Source organism: Chrysemys picta, chromosome 11 (genome assembly GCF_011386835.1).
Source record: "Chrysemys picta bellii isolate R12L10 chromosome 11, ASM1138683v2, whole genome shotgun sequence".
In the NCBI taxonomy this organism is placed as follows: Eukaryota; Metazoa; Chordata; order Testudines; family Emydidae; genus Chrysemys; species Chrysemys picta.
The window spans coordinates 72,623,477-72,648,646 of NC_088801.1; the positions used below are offsets into that span (position 1 = coordinate 72,623,477).

The following is a 25,170-nucleotide window of genomic DNA, read 5'->3' on the forward strand; positions in this document are numbered from 1 at the left end:
AGGCACAGAGCAGGTCAGTGGCACAGCTAGGAACAGAACTAGTCAGTCTGCTCAGTTTCATGGCTGCTATTCAGTGGCCCTGCATGAAACTGACAAGATCATGTCAGTTGCACTCGGCCGCTGAGGAGGATCCCATGGTCTGTTGCTCCCGGGAAGCCCGGCTGTATGAACTGCCCAGGTGAGCCCAGAGCTATCAAACGCCCAGCTGTCCTCAGGGCAGGGGATGCATAGCCAGGAGAGGCTTCCGTATTCCGGGTGCTGTGACGGGGCGGCTGCAAGCCCTAGCTTAAACGGGAGCTGGGCTTCTGGCCCCTAGACCCTGCTGCAGAGCCAGGACTTTCAGGCTTCTAGCTCCCGAGCAGGTAGAAGCTGGAACCCCAGCTTAGCTTGCAAGGAGCCAGGCAGGTTTTCTGGAAGGGAGAGCTCTGGAGGACCCTACCTGCCATTTGACAAAACTGAACTGGTTTTGTGAAACATTCTGGGTTCAACAAATCAGCATTTTCTGATGGAACTCTTGTCAGAAAAGTTTCCAACCACCTCTAATAGAACCTAGGACTCCTATTTTTTATGTTGGGTTGTTTTTTATATTTCTAACTACTCGTTCCCGCAATCCTCACTGCCACTCCACAGATGGAGGGACCAGGTAGGTTGACCAGATGTCCCGATTTTATAGGGACAGTCCCCATATTTAGGGCTTTATCTCTTATAGGCACCTATACCTCCCTCCCCGTCCTGATTTTTCACACTTGCTATCTGGTCACCCTAGGACCAGGACACTAGAAGTCCAGGGAGGGGGTCTGCCCTCATTCTGTGCCATTCTGCCCTGCTCTGTCAAGGTGTCTTTTGCTGACTCACGCAGCATCATTTCAAAGGCAAGGACCAGGATCTGTCATTACCATGAAGCTTCTGCTCTTTCTCTCTTCCATTCCACCTGCTATGAAGAAAGGGTACAAGGACTACAGTGTTTACTCCACCTCTTAGGAGGTAGTAGCCGATAGTGTCACTGCTGCTCTGTGGAAGATTACTCAGACTAGTACCACCCCTAAGGAATTTACTATCTCTCTAAGCTACTGGCGCAGGGCTCTAAGGGAAGGATCCTGGCTGCTAGCAAGTAGCCAGAAGCACGGTTCTTCCTTCCCCTTTTCAGTATGCCCTTCCTTTCCCCCATTCCACCACGCACTACACTGAGTTATTTGCATATGCAAAGAATTACACAAATTAATTAATTGTGATGGGAAACCACAATAAAGCAAGAGGAAGCTGGTACAATTACCCTGATTTACTGTCCCCTTGTCTAAATTTAGAGAGTAGACTTGTCAGTAAATTGTACCCCAATGTTTGAGGCGGCACATACCTTTTATCTGAAGAGCTGACCTTTTTCCACGAAGGCGACTAAATAAATCCACACAGCCTTTGCCCCTTTTGCACATACCTTCTGTAGAGACACTAGACCCCCTTCCTGGTTTTGTGTGGAAAGAAAGGCGTAGAGGGCAGAAATTGTTTATTGTGTTTTAAATTGAACAAGAGTTAGTAACGAGCGCAACAGAAAGCGATGAGTGTCGCCGGCCAGTGAGCCACCCAGCACATGTAGATGATATAATGATCCTTTAATAGCACCATTATGAGATGACGCACCACACATTGGAGACAGTTATGCTAGGCGCATGAGACAGCTCTCCAAATGAGCCCTAATATACAGCAATGCGATCGAATGCCCATTTCCACACATTTGTGTGCATACTTCAATCGACATTTGCCATGCAAGGAAAGGGTGCGGTGGGGGAGAGTCTATATGTTACAGAATGGCTTTTGCTGATGTAATAAAGTTAATTGCTGTCAAGTTCCTCCTTCATGTGCTGGTTCTTTGGCTTCTGGTCCTGTTGGATCCTCAATTTACTTTAAAAAAAAGAAAAGAAAAGGAAACAAATCATAGTTAAAGCATTCAGTGTTAACAAAACCTAACCAGACACAGCTTCAGAAAGGAGACCGTGAATAAACCTGTATTCATACCAGCTACAAATTATTTCCTTTAGCATCAACATCAGTTCACCCCCTGCAGTGCCATCTCACATTTCTGGTGTTCAGTAAAGAGGGTCCATAATATTCCATGGCAATTGCTCACAAAGGTATGCTGAAAAGCCAATCCTACAAGGTCCCTCTCCCCAATAAAAGATATCACCTCACCCACCTTGTCTCTCTCATGTGCCTACAAAGGAGTCCCTCAAACTTTTGCAAATAGCAAGACCATGTTTGGCTAACCCCGGCAAAACTGAAGAGATCACAATACAAACTGTACAAAGTGACCTAAACCAGCTTTAGCGAACGACAATTAGCCGTACAATGGACAGTCGAAAAGGAGGAGCCATTTCTAGTCATAACATGGTGCCAGGTTTTATGGGAAATGCAGTTAAATCAAAGGCTACCGTGGGCACTGTACACTTGGGTTACATGGTGTTTCTGGAGGACATATGAGCATGTCTCCAGCGTGCTCCACCACATTTTCATGATGTAATCATAACCAGAAATCTCATTTCTAAGCATTTCCCTGCACACTGCCGTTTTATAAATAAGTGAAAACAACTGAGGCACAAACTTCCCCCACCAGCTAACAGCCATTGGCTGGCTTGTGTGAACAAGTTTGTGGCCTCAACTCAGTTCCTCACCAACAGGTCAGAGAACTAGCACTCAGTCTCAGAGACCAGAAGGACGGTAGGATCATGGACAAAGAGCTATTCTCTGGGCTAGCCGTGGCCCTCCCGGTGTGTAACTCCCCACCTATGTGAGGAAGCAGACATCACCACTCCCTGGGCTACGTATCAGTTGTGGGGGTAAACACGGATTTAATCTTTGGTGCTTATGAAAGATGCTAGCTTGCCAGTGCGGGAGAAAGCTATGGGGCCTCCATCAGTCTGCCTTTGCCTGGGAATAAATCAGCGACTTTGGATCAGGCCCTCCGAACTGCAGAGTCAAAAGGAATCTTGCCATTGGCTTCAATAGGCTTTGTACCTAGTTCGGAGCCTCTTGGGAGCAGTAGCAATTCCTAGACAGCAACAAGAGCAAAGACCTATAGACAGCGGGTCCGAGAGGGAAAGGCCCATTCTGGAAAGTCATAGAGACAGTTTCCTCGACTGCTAAATGGCAGAGAAAGTGACAAGTCTTTAGAACAGTGGACTATTGTAGCCACTCTATTTGTCAGGTCACCTGGGCTTTGCTCTCCTGCAGAAAGCAGTCTGTGGCATTCTGGGTTATAAGCAGGCCGGGGGTATCGGATTCAGAGCGCAGAGGTAGCAAGAGCAGATTCTGCTGGAGAATTTTCTTTTTCTTATTTTCTTCACAGCTGCAAGGAAATAGGAACTTTGCCGCTGCCTGCCACCTCACCCAAGTTGCATAATGGTGAAATAAAGGGCCCTGGCTCTGGCTCTGTGCCAGGATGAACACTCACTCCGAGCTCATCAGTTATGCAACAGCTCCCAGCTTGCAGGGTTTTTGTCTTTCCACCGAACAGAGACAAACCTCCTGTGGAGGATGAGGGGAGGTGGGGGGAAGTGAATGATAACCCAGGGCTATGCACAAAGTTATGGAGAATGCAACGCTGTGCCTAAAGAGGTGGTCTCTTAATGAGTACACCAGGGATGAGGTCTTTTCCTCCCACACCCTGGAAACATGATGCATCCTGCATTGGGACTATCCTTTGCCTAGAAGGACTGGGGCAGCTCTCAGATCCTCTCTGTATTTTTCATCCAGGATTCCTATTAGGGTACACACATAAGGCTAAGTCCATGATTGGCTAGGCTGGCTCTTTCATTGCTGGAAAATCCCACTAGTCTATGCTGTCACACTCTTATCCACTCTGTTCGATCCCTTCTCAATTACCTTTTGTATTCAGGGTCTACTCTAATGGGAGTCAGATGCCCAGTTCCATTGCAGTCAATGGCAAGTTATCCCAGCTAAAAATCTGGCCTTGTCTATGTTTCAAACCCCCCATTACTTTGCTTTGGACCCGATCTGCTTTGAGGAGAGACTGCCCTGGTGTGATTAGCCAGAGAAAACACATTAGTAACAGTGATGACCTACAGGTTACTTGAAGTAGAATCAGGGGATTGTTGCTTTGTTTGTTTTACCTTAAACTTCAGGGACACACCCCCAACCCTGGACATGAGAGGGGTTCAGAAAACAAACAGATTTCATAGCTGACTCCAGCAAAGAGAGATTTCCAGAGGCACAAAGGGGAAGCAGGCACTCCACAGCCCTTTGTGGCTTTGACAAGCTCCTCCTAAAACTCCCGATCCACACACCTCTGACCTTTGGAACATCCAAAGCCTAGCCCTCCGCTGGGAGTCTCTGGCCCATATTTACCATTGGCAGCTTAACATTTTCAGCTGATCCTAAGAAAGAAAGCAGGTAAGATTTTTAAGAGTCATACGTTCCTCTCCATTTGCTTTATTTTCCTTTAAAAGGATGTTTTCTTGCTTGCTTGTTTTTAGGTGTGGTTGGTTTTATTTTGGGGTGGAGGAGGGGGGTATGTATGCGTTATACCTTAGGGAACACAAAATATTGGTGATATTGCTGTTTTATCCAGATGACTTCTTGGGGGACTAAAGAACTGGTTTGGGAGACCTTGCACTCTTTAGATTAAAAGGAGAAGGGATGTGAATTCATTCAAAGAGAATCCCTCACCTCCCTCCCAAGTTTTAGTAGAAGCTGGTTTAAAGAGCTATTAAAAATGCACACAGATTTTTAGGCAGTCTGACACACTCCATTCCCCTCCCAATCATGCTTCTTACAGTCTCTTGACCCTTCTGAGGTCATTTCACTAGTTTGCCAGCAAAACCAAAGAAAACCCAGTATTTCTAATGCAAGATCTGAGCAAAAGAAGTTTTTAAAATAAAAATTATACATAAAATTAACACGCGCACCCTGCCATAGGTCTATAGATGAACGAGTTACATTCATCCTTGGTGCCACTCCACTGAGCTCATTGGAATGAATTCACAATCCAACCACAGCCAGTTGGATTTATTTTAATCTTTGTTTTAGCACATTAAGGGAAATCAACCCTTTTCTTTCCTCTTGATTTAGCTTCAGTTTTGTCCTCTTGAGCCTCGTAATGGGAAAAAAGCCAGCTAGAAGAAAATAAATTGCATGCTAGAACGATGCTGCAGCCTCACACTGGAAGTCGGAAGAAATTAGAAAGGTCAAAGATTACGTAAAAAGGAAAAGCACTAATGAAAACGGTGTGCCAGCTTGCCATGACTTGTGACGAGCATAAAAGAGGACAGACATAGGGAAAGGATTATGTTTTAAATAGCATGATGAACTAAAACAAGCCCTGAGCTAGCAGAGCACTGAGTTTTCTCTTTTTAATGTTGACCTCTTGTTTGAAGGAAAAAGTAAGTCTCCCCTTCCGTGTAATTTAGCTGCTCGGGGTTTGTCAGCGACTCACTGACATTAATCTTTGTCTAAAACTATCATTTTGCCAAACCGGAAAAGTTAGTTCAGTCTCCTCACACATGGCATGGTATCCTAACTCTTTCTGCCCGGCTGTCAGCAATGGTGCCAATCATGCTGTGGTTACATGGTTCATAGGAACTGCACACAGGCCATCTTTTATCCTGCAGAAAGATCCTTCTGCTTAAAGAACAACTTTCCTTTTCCTCAGCGGACTTTGAAAGTGTTTAAAATGCTAACCAGCTATCTCCATGATGTGCACATTCATCTCATTTAAAGTCACTTTCCGTTAGATTAACTTCTCTGTCGCATGATACGGTGGGTGAAACAGCAGTAGCAATTAGAACGACTCCCACGCAGCCTCTCAGAAGTAGGTTAGCAAAGGCAGTTTGTGCAATGCGAGGCTTACTGAAGCCAACGAATTGCTTGTGCCTTCACGGTTATTTGCATTAATTAGACTCTAAATACTGTTCCCCTTGCAGCCAGACTGCAGGTGGAGGTGTAATGAACAGCTGCTGCAGTTACATTGCGTCTTTGTTCTCTTCGATACTGTAATACAGAGATAATGGTTTGTATGACAGTAGGGCCTCAAGGCTCCATTGTGCTAGGCAGGATTCAAAGAGACTGCTCCAGAGACCTTAGACTCTAAATAGACATGACAGACACAGGAAGTGGATGTGCCCAAGGTCACAGAGCAGGTCAGTGATGGAGCTGCGAACAGAGGAGAAGCCAACATAGGGAGTTTGCCTGGGAACGGTCCGAGAGGGGCTACGGTGAGTGCTGCGTTAGGGGGGCTGTGTTGTGAGCTGGTGGGGTCAATATTCGAGTGTCTGTCTGCTGTGATCATTTGTTTGACTGGAGCTAGTTGCAGGGGCTGTTTGACTGGGTGGGTGGTTGTTTGAAAAGCGTGAACTGGGAGTGCTTTTGCCTTGAGTGGTTGTTTGGAGAGAAGGCTTTGAACCGGGGCAACTGCTTCCAAACAGCAGCCTTATAAAAAAGCAGCCAGTTGCAAACCGAGTGAGCGACCAACAGAGGAGAAGCCAACAGAGGGAGTTCAGCTGCGGGGAGTTCCCAAAGAGTTTTTGCCTTTCAGGCATCTGTGAGCAGTAAGTACAACATCTGAAGAGGCTCTTAGAAGGAAGACAATATGGATAGTGAGCGATCAGCTGTTGTGACCTGCATGGGATGTGCCATGTTTGTCTCTCTCCCAGAGAACAGAAGCGACTTCGTCTCTACAAAGTGCAAACCGGTCTCCATATTGGAAGACAAGGTTAAAGGACTAGAGACCCAAGTATCAACCCTGCGTTGCATCAGAGAAAATGAAGATTTTCTGGATAGAAGTCAGTGTTTGGTATTGCAGGCACAGCATGCTGAAGAATCAGAGAGGGCAGTGCAGAACGGGGAAGAAAATTGGCAGCATGTGACCTCCAGAAGAAGAAAGAGGAGAACCCATGTACCCCCAATGCAGATAGAGGTAAGAAACCGTTTTCAGGCTCTCTGCACAGGTACTATGGCGGAGAATAGTTTGGAAGAGTCATCTGAGGGAAGGGATCAGAAGGAGACCCCATCGGCCGGAAGGCATGGGATGCATTGTTCTAGGGATGGGAGTTCCATGACCACCACTCTCAAGAAGAAGAGATGGATGGTGGTGCTCGGGGACTCCCTCCTAAGGGGGATGGAGTCATCCATCTGCCATCCAGGCCGGGAAACTCGAGAAGTGTGCTGCTTGCCTGGAGCTAGAATTCACAATGTAATGGAGTGTATGCCAAGACTGATCGAGTTCTCAGACCGCTACCCCTTCCTACTTCTCCACATGGGCACCAATGATACTGCCAAGAATGACCTTGAGTGGGTCACTGCAGACTACATGGCTCTGGGAAGAAGGATAAAGAAGTTTGAGGCACAAGTCGTGTTCTCGTCCATCCTCCCTGTTGAAGAACAAGGCCCAGGTAGGGACCATCGAATTGTGGAGGTAAATGCATGATGTCAGAGAGAGGGCTTTGGATTCTTGGGCTATGGGATGATGTTCCAGGAAGGAGGATTGCTAGGAAGAGAGGGAAGAGCATCTTCGCAGGCAGGCTTGCTAACCTACTAAGGAGGGCCTTAAACTAGGTTTGCTGAGGGATGGTGACCTAAGCCCTGAGGTAAGTGAGGAAGTGGGATACTGAGAGGAAACACCAGGAGGAGGGTCCAACAGGGAAGGCCACCTGATTCATACTGAGAAAGTAGGGCAATCGGCTAGTTATCTCAAGTGCCTGTACACAAACACAAGAAGCCTGAGAAACATGCAGGAAGAATTGGAAGTCCTGGCACAGTCAAGGAACTATGATGTGATTGAAATAACAGAGACTAGGTGGGGTGACTCACATGACTGGAGCACTGTCATGGATGGGTATAAACTGTTCAGGAAGGACAAGCAAGGGAGAAAAGGTAGAGGAGTTACACTGTATATAAGAGAGCAGTACGATTGCTCAGAGCTCCAGTATGAAACTGGAGAAAAGCCTGTTGAAAGTCTTTGGGTTAAGTTTAGAGGCGAGAGCAACAAGGGTGATGTCATGGTGGGCATCTGCTATAGACCACCAGACCAGGAGGATGAGGTAGACGAGGCTTTCTTTGGACAACTAACAGAAGTTTCCAGATCACAGGCCCTGGCTTTCATGGGGGACTTCAATCACCCTGACATCTGCTGGGAGAGGAATACTACAGGGCACAGATAATCCAGGAAGTTTTTGGAGCGTGTTGGGGACAACTTCCTAGTGCAAGTGCTGAAGGAACCAACTAGGGGCTGTGCTACTCTTAACCTGCTGCTCACAAACAGGGAAGAATTGGTAGGGGAAGTAGAAGTGGGTGGCAACCTGAAAAGCAGTGACCATGAGATGGTCGAGTTCAGGATCTGGACAAAAGTAAGAAAGGAGAGCAGCAGAATATGGACCCTGGACATCAGAAAAGCAGACTAACTTTCTTAGGGTACTGATGGGCAGGATCCCCTGGGAGGCTAATATGGAGGTGGAAAGGAGTCCAGGAGAGCTGGCTGTATTTTAAAGAAGCCTTATTGAGGGTGCAGGAACAAACCATCCTGATGTGCAGAAAGAATAGCAAATATGGCCAGCGACCAGCTTGGCTTAACAGAGAAATCTTCAGTGAGCTTAAGCACAAAATGAAGCTTACAAGAAGTGGAAACTTGGACAGATGACTAGGGAGGAGTATAAATATATTGTTCAAGCATGCGGGGGTGTAATCAGGAAGGCCAAAGCACAATTGGAGTTACAGCTAGCAAGCGATGTGAAGGGTAACAAGAAGGGTTTCTACAGGTATGTTAGCAACAAGAAGGTGGTCAGGGAAAGTGTGGGCCCCTTACTGAATGGGGAAGGCAACCTAGTGACAGATGATGTGGAAAAAGCTGAAGTATTCAATGCTTTTTTTGCCTCGGTCTTCACAGACAAGGTTAGCTCCCAGACTGCTGCACTGGGCAGCACAGTATGGGGAGGAAGTGAGCGGCCCGCAATGGTGAAAGAACAGATTAAGGACTATTTAGAAAAGCTGGACATATATAAGTCCATGGGGCTGAATGCAATGCATCCAAGGACGCTAAGGGAGTTGACTGATGTGTTTGCAGAGCCATTGGCCAGTATCTTTGAAAACTCGTGGTGACCAGGGGAGGTTCCAGACTATTGGAAAAAGGCAAATATAGTGCCAGTCTTTAAAAAATGGAATCCATTTTGAAGCACTTGGAGAAGAGGAAGGTGATCAGGCACAGTCACATGGATTCACCAAGGGCAATTCATGCCTGACCAACCTGGTTGCTTTCTATGATGAGATAACTGGCTCTGTGGATGAGGCGAAAGTGGTGGACATGATATTCCTTGACTTTAGCAAAGCTTTTGATACCTCTCCAACAGTATTCTTGCCAGCAAGTTAAAGAAGTATGGATTGGATGAATGGACTATATGGTGGATAGAAAGCTGGCAAGATCGTCAGGCTCAATGGGCAGTGATCAATATCTCAATGTTTAATTGGCAGCCGGTATCAAGCGGAGTGTCCCAGGGATCGGTTTTCGGGCTGGTTTTGTTCAACATCTTCTTTAATGCTCTGGATGATGGGATGGATTGCATCTTCAGCAAGTTCGTGGATGATACTAAGCTGGGGGGAGAGGTAGATATGCTGGAGGGTAGGGATAAGGTCCAGAGTGACCTAGACATATTGGAGGACTGGGCTAAAAGAAATCTGATGAGGTTCAACAAGGAGAAGTGCAGAGTCCTGCACTTAGGACGGAAGAATCCCATGCACTGCTGGGGACCAACTGGCTACGCAGCAGTTCTGCAGAAAAGAACCCAGGGATTACAGTGAATGAGAAGCTGGATATGAGTCAACAGTGTGCTCTTGTTGCCAAGAAGGCTTACGGCATTTTGGGCTGTATAAGTAGGGGTATTGCCAGCAGATCGAGGAACGTGATCGTTCCCCTTTATTCGACATTGGTGAGGCCTCATCTGGAGTACTGTGTCCAGTTTTGGGCCCCACACTACAAGAAGGATGTGGAAAAATTGGAAAGAGTCCAGCGGAGGGCAACAAAAATGATTAGGGGTCTGGAGCACATGACTTATGAGGAGAGGCTGAGGGAACTGGGATTGTTTAGTCTCCAGAAGAGAAGAATGAGGGGGGATTTGATAGCAGCCTTCAACTACCTGAAGGGGGGTTCCAAAGAGGATGGAGCTCGGCTGTTCTCAGTGGTGGCAGATGACAGAACAAGGAGCAATGGTCTCAAGTTGCAGTGGGGGAGGTCCAGGTTGGATATTAGGAAACACTATTTCACTAGGAGTGTGGTGAAACACTGGAATGGGTTACCTAGGGAGGTGGTGGAATCTCCATCCTTACAGGTTAAGGCCCAGCTTGACAAAGCTCTGGCTGGGATGATTTAGTTCAGTGGTTCTCAAACTTTTGTACTGGTGACCCCTTTCACATAGCAAGCCTCTGACTGCGACTCCCCTGATATATTAAAAACACTTTTTTATATATTTAACACCATTAGAAATGCTGGATGCAAAGCGGGGTTTGGGGTGGAGGCTGACAGCCCGTGACTCCCCCCCACCATGTAAGAACCTCATGACCCCCTGATTTGAGAACCCCTGATTTAGTTGGTGCTGGTCCTGCTTTGAGCAGGGGGTTGGACTAGATGACCTTGTGAGGTCTCTTCCAACCCTAATCTTCTATGATTCTATGGTTCCCATTCCAGTGCTCCAGCCACTAGACCGCCCTGCAGCTCTAGATTAAGCTTTACATTAGCCTTTATTCCTAGAACAGTCTGAATGGCTGCCAAGTTGTACCTGTGTGTGCATTTGAATCAAACATGGCTACACAGCAGGAACACAGTCACGACTCACCAAGAGAGAGAGAGCATTTAAGATGTGCCCTCACATGAGACATCTCAACAAGGGCATGATCCAGAGCCAAAGTCAATTGAAAAGGCCCTAACTATACATGATGTGCTTTATTGCTGACAGAAATTTCCCCTGTATCAACCAAGACAGGTTGAGAAAAGTGGTAGAGATGGAAGAGTGCAGGTCTGTGAACACCAGAGTTCATTCTAGCCTGCTGAGTCAAGGATTTATTTGTGGGGGTGGTTTTGGGGATGTGGAAGGGGATTAAACCCATAAACATGACACAGTCTCCCCAAAAGCTATCTGATCGCAGTAGCCTCCAGTCACTACCTGTCCATGGAGCTATTCAGTCCTGAATTCCTGCCAGGCTCACAGAAAATGTGGGGGGACGAGAAAGGGGGCAGTTAAAGAGACTGCCAAACCATTACATTTGGATGAGAGAGCAGACTGGATGGGCTACAGACAAACTCCATCTTTTCATATCGTTTCTTTGCTTGCTGTGACACTTCAGTTTAGTGTTCATTAGTTATTAGTTCATTTCCACACTGGACTAGACAGCACATCATGTGAAGGTGTTCCCTTAATGTGGCCATTGCGTTGTAGAACTGCAAGCATTTCTTTTTACCTGAGTAACACAGCGGTAGTGCTGTTTCCATTCTTGCTTGTCTCATTGGCATTCCCACCAGTAAAGTCTGTACGAGTAGCAGCGAGTCTAGGCGCCTGGGTCCACAGACTGGGGCTCGCACCGTAGTGCTAAAAATAGCTGCAGATGTTCAAGCTCAGATCCCAGAGCGGGCTTCAGAGCCAGAGCCCCATCATCTACACAGCTATTGTCGGCTCGAGTCTGTAGACCCAGGCTCTGAGACTCACTGCCGTGGGCTACTGCTTGTGTAGACGTACCCTAAATTCCCAGGACAGGCTGGCTTCTAGCACACTAGTAGCCAAGTCACAGTTTATGGATTCCTATATTCCCAGGAGGTCATCTATTCTAAGCAATCAGCCTCTGAAGTCCCAGGACATACCTTGAGAGAAGGCACATTCAAGCAAGTGTATTTACCTGAGTGGGGTTATTCCAATGCGTAGGAGTTGGCTTTAACTGGATTGGCGCTGAGCTTTATAGCTCTGGCGTCTTCTCCCTGCAGAGAAGGCCTCAGGAGCAAGTTGAGCTTTTGGAAAAGAACATGAGATGTTAGTGGGTCCCTTCAGCATTCTCATGTACAGTTTGAGCAGGACATCCCCTCAAAGCATCCGAGTAACGGTTAGGACAGTCGGGATCCAACCCCATACGGAAAAAGCACATACCAACTTCTGATGAGGTGAACATCGTGATGTACAGACTTGAGGTAAATATGGAGAGATCTATACACCATGCTATTAAACATTGGCCTAGCAGGTGTAAAGTGTTTTGGGCAAAGAGTAAATTCACCCCAAAAATGCTATTAATGAATTCAGCTCAAATTTGGCAAAGAGTTTCAGCCCAAAACCAATTTTGAAAAGGTTAAATCGATATTCCATTCCAGAACACTTACCCAGGGGAAGCTTGGAAAGAGATTGTGCTCGTGGGCACTGGGAGAATGCAAGTCTCACCACTGCCTGAAATTGCTCCCCTCTCCACGCTCTCAGAATTACACGCCCTCCCATCCCTGTGAAAGGTAGCGATAGTCTGGTCGCATCGCTATCATTCGACATTGGCCACTCCCTCAAGTTATGCTTCCCCCACCTTGGATCAGTAAGTCAGGGTTTTTTTTGACCCCGTTCCAATCAGATCATTCACCCTAGCCTCATTGCCTCAAGAGTATATCAAGAATTCAAAACACCTATGCTTAGGTTAGGGTGGTTATATGATAGTTAAGGGGGTAAGAGAAATCTTGTCTGTTGGGCTGCCAACGATATGCATCAAACCTCTGAGTGACGAAGAGTCAATCACCCAGATTACTTACCTTCATTGCGACTGTCACCCCTTCTGTTTGGGGCCATCATTTCCATGAACATCATCTAAAAGTAAAGACATCTTTAAGAGGCATATATACCGAGCTGTCAAAGTAAGCCGCAGTCAAAGGCAGCCTTTTGGATTTGCTATGATTTTATCTCGTTTAAAGTTACTCTGTTTGGAAAAAACATCACCGAACCAGCCTAAGGAAATATGAGTACTGAAAACGGGACAACCAGTCCAAGAGGAAACTGGCTTGGTAGCCCTGGCTGGCATGCAGGGAAATCACCTTTAAAATGGGACCCTGGAAATAGAGGCTCTCTCCCCCCACCCCCCGCCAAATCAAGAGGAGCTTTTCAAAGGTATCCCGTTGTTAATTAGAGCCTCTGAAACCAATGAGATTAGGGACCTTGGCTTGGAGCCTTTGGGGTTTTCTAAAAGCCTGAACAGTTTATATCAGTCACTCTCTTCCTGCCTGCCAGTAGCATCACATGGCCATAAGCCTGATCTTGCCCCCCTGAAGTCACTGGGAATTTTGTTGGAAGACGACTGATCCCCACCCCAGGCCAGTTATGGTAACAAACATATGGCCAGAGAAATTCTCTGTTCCAAGCCAGCTTCTCTGATGCTGTGCAACACTTCTAACCAACCCCACCCGCAAGCAAGCAGGAATTCTCCCCTCTCCTGTTGCTACAGAGACACGTGCTCTGTGGTTCTAACTGACTTCACTGGTGCCCAGCCCTTCAGCCAATCCATGGCAAGACTGCCTCACCCTGGTTCGGCTAAGCTAGCATTTGTGGTGTGACCAGGAAGGACAGGGTGGATGTGCACCCTCATCCCACTCCCAACACCTATTCACAACATGCTGGGCTGGGAACTCCTGATTTAAACCATAACCTCCGAAGGCAGATTTGCAGGGCACCTTTTGCAGAAAGAAACTTATTTCCCTTTTTCTCTGGCATCACTTCCCTTTGACTTCTATGCTCCATGAATACTATAGCAACTGTATTTCCTGACAGGAATAATGGCTGCAATTGACAATTTTAAATGACTGTTAAAAGAGTATTCACCGGAAGGACTCTACTCCAAAAAGTGAGTATTTACATTGAAACCCCACTGTAGGAGTCATGTTAGTCAGGAAACAGAACCAATGCTCCAAATTTACCCACATAGCTTGAATTTTAAACACTCAAATTGCACTGCTTCCATGCTACAGATTGTGAATTCCTAGAACGTATTCTCCGAACAGTTTGGAATAGGGACTGAACACAAGAACGTCACAAGCTAGTCTGACAAATTAAAGATGCTGAAGTTTGAATCTTATTTGCTCCAAGTTATTCATTGTGCTCTAACATTTAACGAATGGCACGGTAGAAGGGTTCGGCCGGGTTCGGCCCTCTCTGGGGGGCGGGGAACCAGACCGCCTCGCTACATCCATCAGGTTATTTCAGGGGAACTAGCCTGGCCGCAGGGTTTCACGCCGCGGCAACAGTAGAGACCAACAAACAGCTCGATTCCACAGACCCAGGCCCTAGTTCAGGGCGGGGCAGTCGAGAGTCCCTTATGCAGGGGCTGAGCAAACAAATGAGTTCAGGAGGCCTAGGCCCTGGCTCCGAAGGGCCTGGGAGAGGGGGAGACGGCCACCCACATGTTGGGTGCCAGGAGGGACGCAGGCCCACCCACTCCACTGCGTCCCAGCCCGGGGCCCTAACAGCAGCAGATGGCCCGCTGCTGTGTCAGTGGGGATCCTGACCGCAACACACTGACATCGGCTCTGGGTGTGCTGCAGCCAGACTGGGGTCGGCTGCCCCCGGGCTACTTCCACACTCCCCCTCTAGAGGTACCTGCGTTTGGACGGTGTCCTCCAAGGAATTGAGCACCATGGGCTCCTTAGGGTACTCGGCGAGCGGTAGGCTTGGCAGCTCCTCGGGGTAACTTGCCACAGGCAGGTTTAACAGCTTCTCCAGGGTCTGGTCAGCATCAGGCCTCGGCTGGTCTGGCCAGTCCTTGGGTTGATCGCAGACTGCAGGAGTCTCCCAACCGGGAGCTAGGTCACAAGCGTCTGGCTTCTCTGGCGGCTGGGGCTCTAGTGAGCTCTGGGGTTGGGCTTTTGTACTTCCTGTCCTGCGCCCTGACCTCTGGGGGGCGGGCGCAAGCTCCACTGGCTCCGCCCACTTTGGCGTCCGGAGGGGCTCGTCCCTCTCCAGGGCAGCTGGGAACCAGACTGCCTTGCGACAGGCACAAGTTATCCCCATACTCTGGCACTATAAGCTTTTGCCTGAAATGCAAACTTAATCTCTGAATATAATTATTGGGCCCAACTTTAAACACCATGACAATTAACAAGAACCAGAGTGGTGCAAAATGTTCATACACCAAATGTAACAAAATCAGGTACAAAATCAGAAAAGCAAGGTGCAAAATGAGTTATACCCAGAAAGGGACATAAAACACAATAAGGGCTTGTCTATACTTAAAGTACTGCAGCAGTATAGCTAGGAATTCTCCCATAAGCCTACCTCTGTCAACACTGGGGATTAGATCGGTTTAACTGCATCACTAAGGGGTGTGGATTTTTCACATCCCTGAGCCACGTAGTTATACCAACCTAATTTCCTCATGTAGACCAGTCCTAAGAAAAGGTTCTGTAAATACACAGGAACAAGAGAAAGACAAAGGAGAATGTAGGTCTGCTACTAAGTGGGCAAGGATAGCTAATAATGGAGGACATCAAGAGGCCTTAGGTGTTTCATACCTATTTTGCTTCAGTCTTCACTAAAAAGACTTAATTGTGACCAGAAGCTTAACAATTAATATTAACAAGATGGAAGGAACACAAGCCAGGATAAGGAAAGAACAGGTTAAAGAATATTTAGGTAAGTTACATGTTTTCCAGTCGGCAGGGCCTGACACAATCCACTGTAAGGTACTTCTGGAACTAGCTGATGCAACCAGAACCATTAACGATTATCTTTGTGAATTCACGAAGGGTGGGTGAGATCCCAGAGAACTGGAGAAGAGCAAACATAGTACCTATCTTTAAAAGGGGGAATAAAGATGATCCAATCAGCCTAACTTTGATACCTGCAAGGTTACTTGAACAAATATTAATTTAACAATCAATTTGTGAGCACCTAGAGGCTGATAGAGTAATAAGGAATAGCCAGTATGAATTTGTCAAGAACAAATCATAGAATCATAGAATATCAGGGTTGGAAGGGACCTCAAGAGGTCATCTAGTCCAACCCCCTGCTCAAAGCAGGACCAATTCCCAACTAAATCATCCCAGCCAGGGCTTTGTCAAGCCGGGCCTTAAAAACCTCCAAGGAAGGAGACTCCACCACCTCCCTAGGTAACGCATTCCAGTGTTTCACCACCCTCCTAGTGAAATAGTGTTTCCTAATATCCAACCTGGACCTCCCCCACTGCAACTTGAGACCATTGCTCCTTGTTCTGTCATCTGCCACCACCGAGAATCTTGCCAACTTAATTTCCTTTGGCCTAGTGGATGGCTGGGAAGCAGTAGACATGATATATATTGATTTTAATAAGGCTTTTGACAAAGTCCCAAATGACATTTTCAGAAACAAGCAGGGATAGTGTGGCCTAGATGAAATGACTGCTAGGTGGGTGGCACAACTGGTTGAAGAACAGTACTTAAAGAGTAGTTATCTATGGTTCACCGTCAAACTGGGAAGATGCCTTTAGTGGAGTCTCGCAGAGGTCCGTCCTAGGTCTAGTACTGTTCAATATTTTTGTTAAAGACTAGGATAATGGAGTGGAGAGTATCTTATAAAATGTGTGGGGGACACCAACCTGTAAGGGGTTGTGAGCACATTGGAGTACAGGATTAGAATTCAAAATGGCCTAAATAAATTGGAGAATTGATCTGAAATCAGCAGGATGAAATTCAATAAAGACTAGTGCAAAGTACTACAGTTGGGGGCGGGGAGGGGGAATCAAATGTACAACTACAAAATGGGGAATGACTGGGTAGGTGGTAGTACTACTGAAAAGGATCTGGGGGTTATAGTGGGTCACAAATGGCATATGAGTCAGTATGATGCAGTCTCAGAAAAAGCGAATATTCGAGGGTGTATTAACGGGAGTGCTGGAAGACACAGGAGGTAACTGCTGCTCTGCTCAGCGCTGGTGAGGCCTCGGCTGGAGTGTTGTGTCCAGTTTTGGGCACCACACTTTAGAAAAGATGTGGACAAACTGGAGAGAATCCAGAGAAGAACAACAGAAGTGATAAGAGGTTTGGAAAACCTGACCTATGAGTAGGCTTGGCCGAGTTTGAAATTAAAAAAACCTATGGATAACCTCAATATTTATTTTTAAGCATTTTTTCTATTTTTATTTATTTAAATGTTCCCAGTTGCAGGAAATTACGGGGGAATCAGAGAATGCCTGGTTAAAGACAGTAGACCGATATAAAAAGTTAAAGCTTTGTAATAGTTTAATCGCCAATATCATAAATCGCCAATATCACATGTCAAAATATACAACTAAGAAATTCTGAAGCAGCATTTTTCTTACTTTGCCTATCTGTACATTTTGATTATTATTGATGGAACTATTTTTTTGTCGGTTTGTGTGTAGCCAATGAAATTGACATTTACTGACAAAAATCTAATCGTTCCGAGCCTACCTATGAGGAAAGGTTAAAAAAACTGGTCATGTTTAGTACTGAGAAAGAGAGACTGGGGCAGAGGGGTGGGGAGAGGACCTGATAGCCTTCAAATAAGTTAAGGGCTGTTATAAAGAAGATGGTGACCAATTGCTCTCTGTCTTCACTGAAGGTAGGACAAGATATACTGAGTTTAATCTGCAGCAAGGAAGATTTCAATTAGATTTTAGGAAAATTTTAGGGGTGGACTAGATAGGGCCTTTCCCCCAGACATTTCTATAATTCTATGACACCATCCAGAACTCAGCTGCTTTCTTGCTTTGTTACAATCTGGAAATGCAGGAACATGTTTGTCCAGCAGTGGGAAAATTGGCACCCAGATGAACCTGGTTTTGCATCAAAGTCTTTGAAAATGTGCACATTTGCATGGTTTTGAAACCGCCAGGTGGAGCTCAGCTGTTTTGATCCAACTTTTTACTCAAGTCTAGGAATCGAGCGAGGCAGATCAAAACCAAAGAAGGATGTGGAACAGTTCCCAGAGTGAAAGTGCTTTAGTTGTAACAAGAAGTGCTTGGACTAGTTATGACTTGAACAGCAAAACAGAAGAGTAGGTGACTAAATTGTATTTATTTCTGACTATTAGAGCTGCATATCTGCATCTCTATGTTCATGCCTACAAATACTATGCAGGACAATGTAGAATTAGAGTCTGCAACTCAAGTTCTCCCATGGCATCCATCAGGGAAAATCAAAGATCCCAGCTGATCTGGGGTGATGCATGAGACAAAATAGCCAAGTTCCAGACCCGGAGAGGGGAACAGAGCCCTGTCAGGAGAGGCAGTTTTTGTTCTTTGTTGGCGGTGTGCTGAAGGGCTGTTTTCCCCCCTAAAGCGATCACCACTTTTGTCTCTGTCATTCACTGCTTCAGTGGAACGATCTACGCAGGCAGGGTGTCTTCAGATATGCATGTGCAACTCCTAGTCAGGTTACTGGAAGCCGAGCCCATGTGCACCCGAGGCGGAATTTTCCCTAAGACGAAGTAGCATGGCAAAAGCAAATTTTCCGCTTCCTTACCTCCTCGCTGCTTGAGGATTCTGAGCTGGACCCATCCTGGCTGCAGTAAACTGCCAAGTTCTGTATCTGCTCTTCAGAGACCCGCACTGTACTTCTGCAGAAGGCCGTTTGCTGTAACAGATCAAAATAGAGTTCACTCATGCAGCTATGGAGGCTATGGCATAAGCCTACTGGCACTGTCCGGAGAACAAGTTTCAATCAAAAGTCATACAGCCTTTTGATAGCCAGCTACCAAGAGCAGGGACCTGAGAGCGCACATTGTTCACAACCCTGGATTAGCCTTTGGTTCTGGTCTTCCAGCAAAACTTATTTGTGGCAGTTCAGTGTAGTCACCAGTCTCTTGAGTATTTCCATTTTTGAACTGGGCGTGTCTGGCTTTCGTGCTCCTGAAAGACATCACCCCCATGCTCTGGAGACTGTTGCTCTCTGCCCAACCACAAATAGGTGCAGCATGGACAGCGCTAAGATGAGGTGCCTCACACCTTGCTTCCCCAGTGTTCCTCAGCCCCCACAGAAGGAACTCCTCCAGGGCAGGGAGAACATCAGTCCCTTCTGATCCACCCAATAATTTAGTCTTCTGAAGGCTATAGTGTTTTGTCTAATTCTGGTTGTTGGGCTGGGTGGTGTTTAGTGGCCAGTCATACAGGCGGTAAGACTCGATGATCTGGTGGGCCCTTCTGGCTTTAAACTCTATGACCATCTACATTTCAGAGGCCCTTTTCATCCCTTTGGTTCTCTGAGATTGCAGATGGGGAGCCAAATGGTGCTGAGCTGGTGGTAGTCCCACTTTTTTTAAAATTACTTCTTTAGTCACCAGACTGGAGGCTTTAATGATTAAGCGGTAGTTTCACACAAACTGAAGCACAACACACACCTATTTTAGGTGATGGGGTACTGTAGGATTGCCCTTAGCTCCCTCCTGCTGATATTTTGATATTGTACTTTCATACTTTTGCACATTTATTAGGATTGCCTGTAAGCGACACAAAGCAGAGAAGACAGTTGGAAATTCCTATTCCCTCAGTTGGGGGAACTTTCCTGTACTTTACCTGACCGAGCTGAGTAAGGACACAATCGCAGACATACACACATGCATCAAATTCAGCCACTGGATAGGGACTCCCCTAAATGATAAAATCCACTGTCTAGTTGCCAATGGACTTGGGTGTGGCCCTGTGATGGACTTCAGTTGGCCTGTTAACAAGTGTTGCCTGATAGAGGACTCGGAGTCCTATGGGCTGCTCTGCTCTATGCCAGGGAACAGGCCTGCATATATAGCTCAGGAGTGGGAGACTGTGTACAGGGGTGGCTTTAAGCCACATTTCCTTCCACTCCCATCCTGGGGCTAGCTGGTTGAGTGACCATCAGATAAGCATTGGTTTTTACTGAATCCTAAATATCCTCAAACAGCAGCTTGGTGTTCATATTATGCTCATCCAGGTAGCAGACCAGCTACATGGGGGACTACCCTGGGATGCAGGGCGGACTTGGACATCATGGTGTCCACCATGAACTTGAACTTCCAGAGTGATAGCATGGCCCAAAGGGTTGATGTGATCCTTGGGATGTATAAACAGGGGAATCTTGAGTAGGAGTAGAGAGGTTCTATTCTCTCTCTGTTTGGCACTGGTAGGACTGCTACTGGAATCCTGTGTCCAGTTCTGTCGTCTCTAATTTCTCAATATCCTTCGGGAATTGTTGAGGATTCAGAAAAGAGCCACGAGAATGATTAAAGGACTGGAAAACTCAAGGATCTCAATCAGAAGGTTAAGGGATGACTTGGTCAACATCGAAGTACTTACACAGGTAATGGACCATTTGATAACAGAGGGCTCCTCAATCTAGTTGACAAAAGATACAACAGCATCCAATGCCTGGAAGTTGAAACTACATCAATTCAGACAAGAAAAAAGAAGTGTCTCTTAACAGTGAGGAGAATTAACCATTGGAACAATTTACCAAGAGTTGTGCTGGATTCTCCATCACAGGCAATTTTTAAATCAAGCTTGGCTGCTTTTCTAAAAGATCTGCTCTAGTTCAAACAGGAATTAATTCAGGGAAGTTTTCTGGCCTGGATTCCACCCACAAGGGGTCATTCTCGATGATCACAATGGTCCCTTCTGGCCTTGGAATTTATGAATATGCTCATTGTGGAGAGGAAGATGCAGGAGCAATTTTTCAGTCGGGTATTTTTTGCTGTGAAAAAAACATCTTAACTACACCTGTGTTGTTAAGTGCGGCAATGTAAAATAATGAAGATGGGCTTGGTCTGGTCCTTTCTAACGTGGCGTGGAATACCCCCCTTTCTCCCACCCTGTGCATGTTGAGCAGGGAGGAGTCTACAGCAGGTTATGTATTATGGCCAGTCCTCAAATGTCATTTACTTAATGCTTCAAGCCAAGTATTTGCTTAGCAAAGGCCTTGAATGATCAGCAAAAAAGCTGACCGATTCCCAGGCCATGTTCAATCACACAGAGGGTGTTTTCCATTCTAGGAGACCCGGCATGCTTACCACATAGCGTCCCACTCTGAAGTCACACAAGGACGGATCCTTCTCTGAATCTTTAGTGCAGGTGGTTTCTCGAACAATGAAGTCCAGCACTATACTGTAGTCATTGTTATCCAACAGGTCAACCTGTATAAGAAGGAAAGGCCAATAGCATGTGTGATTGCTGCTTGGGTTTTTTTTCCCCTGTGTAAAGTACACAGTACTACTGCCTCTTTGCCAAACTGTGGCAGAAATCAGGGCCTTGAGAGTCAGTATCCCACCAGAATATCAGGGACTGGAGCAGAATATCAGGGACTGGGTCAGCGTATTTTCTTGTGGACATTTTGTAAATAAACCAGTTACACCACATCTTATTTCCTTGATCAGAGTCGGTAAAAGCTCCACACTAGCAACTCCTCCTGCAGAAGCCTCAGGTAAGGCGTGATGGCCCCAAGCAGCACCTCACTCTCTATGGTCTCTTGCCAGTGTAAATTGCTTAATTAAACAGTTCCCTTTCTGCCCCAGTCCTGGAATTTTACACCTGGTGCACCCCTGGAGCTCACAGATCTTCCTCTGGGAGTATATGAGCTTTGAAAGAGTCTGGGCATCAGCTCTCCTGGGTGGCTGCTTTGCCATCCAAAAAGAACCTTGGAGCTCTAAGGCTGGGGTGGCCAAGCTGTGGCTCCGGAGCCACATGCGGCTCTTCAGAAGTTAATATGCAGCTCCTTGTATAGGCACCGACTCTGGGGCTGGAGTTAAAGGCGCCAACTTTCCAATGTGCCGGGGGGGTGCTCACTGCTCAACCCCTGGCTCTGCCCCCACTCCACCCCTTCCTGCCCCCTCCCCTGAGCCTGCCATGCCCTCGCTCCTCCCCCTCCTCCCCCCAGAGCCTCCTGCACGCCACGAAACAGCTGATGCGGGGGTGTGGGGAGGTGCTGATTGGGGGGGCTGCCAGTGGGTAGGAGGCACTGGGAGGGGGAAGCGGATGGGGGCCTGCTGACATATTCCTGTGGCTCTTTGGCAATGTACATTGGTAAATTCTGGCTCCTTCTCAGGCTCAGGTTGGCCACCCCTGCTCTAAGGGCTGACACTGGAAACTCACATGGTCTCCCTAATGAGAGAGTCAGGCTGGTTATGCATATCACACACACACACACACACACACACACACACACACACACACGTCATTAGCACCTTTCAGCTCAACAGCAAAGCTACTGTTGAATTGCAGCTCTGCCTTGTGTGTTGTAAAAGGTTCCAACAATGAGCTGTCAAGGGTGGAGAATCACAGACAAGTGACAGTTAACCTGTATCTACTGTTAACTAACCTTATTTATGAGGAATCTGTTATACCAAAAAACCCCAAGGATGATTGTGTTAGGAAGAAAGCTCCCTATTGAGCTAAAAGGAAATCTTTCCTGCGTTTCCTCTTTCAGTCATTACTCCTGCAATTGCAACTTACCGTTCACCCCATGGTTTATTCATGCCCAGCTATGTTATAAGTCTGTCATCTCATTGTTTTAGCTTATAAATGTCACAGAAGCTGTGTAACAATCAATTTCCAAAGTGAGACCCTTAAAAAGAGTGTCTGTACAGTGCCTAGCACCTTGGGGCCAAATCTGGTTGTTGCCTTTTGGCACTACTCACAATAGAAGTGTTCAATAATACTATTAACGGAACAGGTGCTGAGTTGTACCGTCCAGCAGGAAACGTGAAAAACTTTAAAGACTGGTAGGTACATTTGCAGTTATATGTATTAAGGTCTTCTCTCCTCTTCCTCCCATTCTTATTGACCTTTCAGACCCAGTGAATCTCCCTTTCACTTTCAGCACCTTATTTTCCAACCTTGCTACCCGCAATATTTCCAAACTAGATTTATTCCAGCAGGACCATGGGACCACTCATCATGCAGGACTAGGTACATTCCAAGTTCAAAGTTTAGAAACAAAGTGGGGCTTTGGGTTTGTCCGGGAATGCAAGCCTCTTAATTTTATATCAAAATGCAGTAGTTACAGCATATGTCACTGGGGCTAGGGGGGTAACAATCACATTTGTTTTTTTTTTTGCTTTTCAAAAAGTCCATTGTGGAATAACAATTGAGCATAAGAAACGTGAGCCTGTTAAAGCAATTTTCTGAGGAAGCTGTAGGCACTGAAGGCAGCTAGTGCCAGCGACACATGACCAGTAGAATTGCTGCCATGATACTACATACAGATGATTGAATATTAGGTGAGGTATTTCTAGTAGGGATAAGGAGGTGCTGGTTCCGTTATACAAGGCACTGGTGAGACCTCATTTGGAGTACTGTGTGCAGTTCTGGTCTCCCATGTTTAAAAAGGATGAAATCAAACTGGAATGGGTACAAAGAAGGGCCACTACGATGATCCGAGGAATGGAAAATCTGTCGTATGAAAGGAGACTCGAGGAGCTCAGTTTGTTTACCTTAACCAAAAGAAGGCTGAGGGGGGATATGATTGCTCTCTTTAAATATATCAGAGGGATAAATACCAGGGAGGGAGAGGAATTATTTCAGCTCAGTACTAATGTGGACACGAGAACAAATGGATATAAACTGTCCGTCGGGAAGTTTAGGCTTGAAATTAGACGAAGGTTTCTAATCATCAGAGGGGTGAAGTTTTGGAACAGCCTTCTGAGGGAAACAGTGGGGGCGAAAGACCTCTCTGGCTTTAAGATTAAGCTTGATAAGGTTATGGAGGGGATGGTTTGATGGGATAAAGTGATTTTAGTCAATAGGTCAATAACGTGCCATCGCTGGTAATTAGTAACAATGGTTAATGATGGGATATTAAAAGTTACTACAGAGAACTTTTTCCAGAGGGTTTGGCTAGAGAATCTTGCCCGCATGCTCAGGGTTCAGCTGATCGCCATATTTGGGGTCGGGAAGGAATTTTCCTCCAGGGTACATTGGCAGAGGCCCTGGAGGTTTTTCGCCTTCCTCCGCAGCATGGGGCAGGGGTCGCTTGCTGGAGGATTCTCTGCGATTTGAAGTATTTAAATCATGATTTGGGGACTTCAACAGCTGAGTCAAGGGAGAGAATTATTCCAGGAGTGGGTGGGTCAGCTTTTGTGGCCCGCATCATATGGGAGGTCAGACTAGATGATCATAATGGTCCCTTCTGACCTTAGAGTCTATGAGTCTATGTTTAGACTGCATGAATGGTGACCATAAGTGATAAGGACAAGTGCATCTACTAAATATTATAAATGCTGGCCAAGAAACATTTAACTGAGCCACATTACAATGCACCCAAAACTGGAGAGCACTTTTCTAGAGCTGAATGAAAATGCCAATTATTTTTCCATGGAAGATTTTGAAAACATTGCTTTTCCTTGAAGTGTCCCTCAAAAAACAAAAAAAAGTTTTTATGGCGAATGAAAAGCTGAAAACCGACAACATTTTGGTTTTCCAAAAACCATGATTTTAGTTTTTGAAAACCAAGAATGTTGACTTTTTTTGGGGAAGAAAATTAGTGCATTCCAAACCAAAAGAAAATTGGTTGACATTTCCTGGTTTTTCCCAACCACAAACATGTCAGTGACATTCTTTTGACCAGCTCCACACTCACCCCTCTAACGTAGCTCCTGACGATGCCAAACAGGGCTGGCCATTGTGATCTAGAATTCACTCTTCCAATGGAGGCACGCAGAGCTTCTTCCATGATGGATGGTTCATAGTCATACACCGGCAATCCTGACACAAACATATCACAGGCCCATTAAAACAAGCATTGGTCATTCATCCAGCAAGAATGGATGCTCTTCCTGTTTAGAGGAACTTACCAGAACAAGACCAAACACTCATCACAAGGGCAAAAATGAATAAGGTCTTCATGGTTTCTCTTCTGGAAAACCTAACTTTTCCCCTCAAAGCAGCGAACTCTTCCCATCAGCTTTCCAGCATATATTTCTCTGCCTTTATATACTGCAACCTTGATACTCCACCTGACCTTCTGGTGTCAGAGTTTAACTACAAACATTGCACTTTAAACAGAAAGGATTGATCTAATGGCAAATATTTGTTAGGCTTTCTACTGCTTGTGGGATTTCTTCATCAAAGGAGTACTGTCTGCAATACTTCTCCACAAGTCTGCGACCAAATTAGAGACCTCAGGGAGCATCAGAAATACAGCTCCTAACAAGCTCCACGTCCAGTTATATCAGTTTGCTTCTGGCCTTTGCTCTTCAGTTTAAAGCCACGGGATCA

The 25,170-nt window shown here is 46.2% G+C and overlaps 1 protein-coding gene across 1 annotated transcript; it reads right to left on the minus strand.

Moving 5' to 3' along the window:
- Nucleotides 1-1,590: 1,590 nt before the first annotated feature.
- SPP2 (secreted phosphoprotein 2) lies at nt 1,591-24,905 on the minus strand. Its single transcript, XM_065562162.1, has 7 exons — nt 24,747-24,905; nt 24,533-24,657; nt 20,970-21,092; nt 18,458-18,568; nt 12,764-12,818; nt 11,881-11,989; nt 1,591-1,896 (listed from the first exon to the last, which is right to left on the minus strand). The coding sequence occupies exons 1-6, from the start codon at nt 24,796-24,798 to the stop codon at nt 11,916-11,918; spliced, it is 540 nt and encodes a 179-aa protein (XP_065418234.1). The 5' UTR covers nt 24,799-24,905; the 3' UTR covers nt 1,591-1,896; nt 11,881-11,915.
- Between the last annotated feature and the right edge of the window lie 265 nt (nt 24,906-25,170).

What these genes read in the sequence shown, in the direction of transcription:
- SPP2 (XM_065562162.1), bottom strand. Translation starts at nt 24,798, where the DNA reads ATGAAGACCTTATTCATTTTTGCCCTTGTGATGAGTGTTTGGTCTTGT. An exon ending in AATCCTCAAGCAGCGAGGAG is followed by an intron (nt 12,819 to 18,457) that starts GTAAGGAAGCGG and finishes CTTTACTTTTAG; the next exon opens with ATGATGTTCATGGAAATGAT. An exon ending in GGGTGACAGTCGCAATGAAG is followed by an intron (nt 11,990 to 12,763) that starts GTAAGTAATCTG and finishes CTTTTCCAAAAG; the next exon opens with CTCAACTTGCTCCTGAGGCC.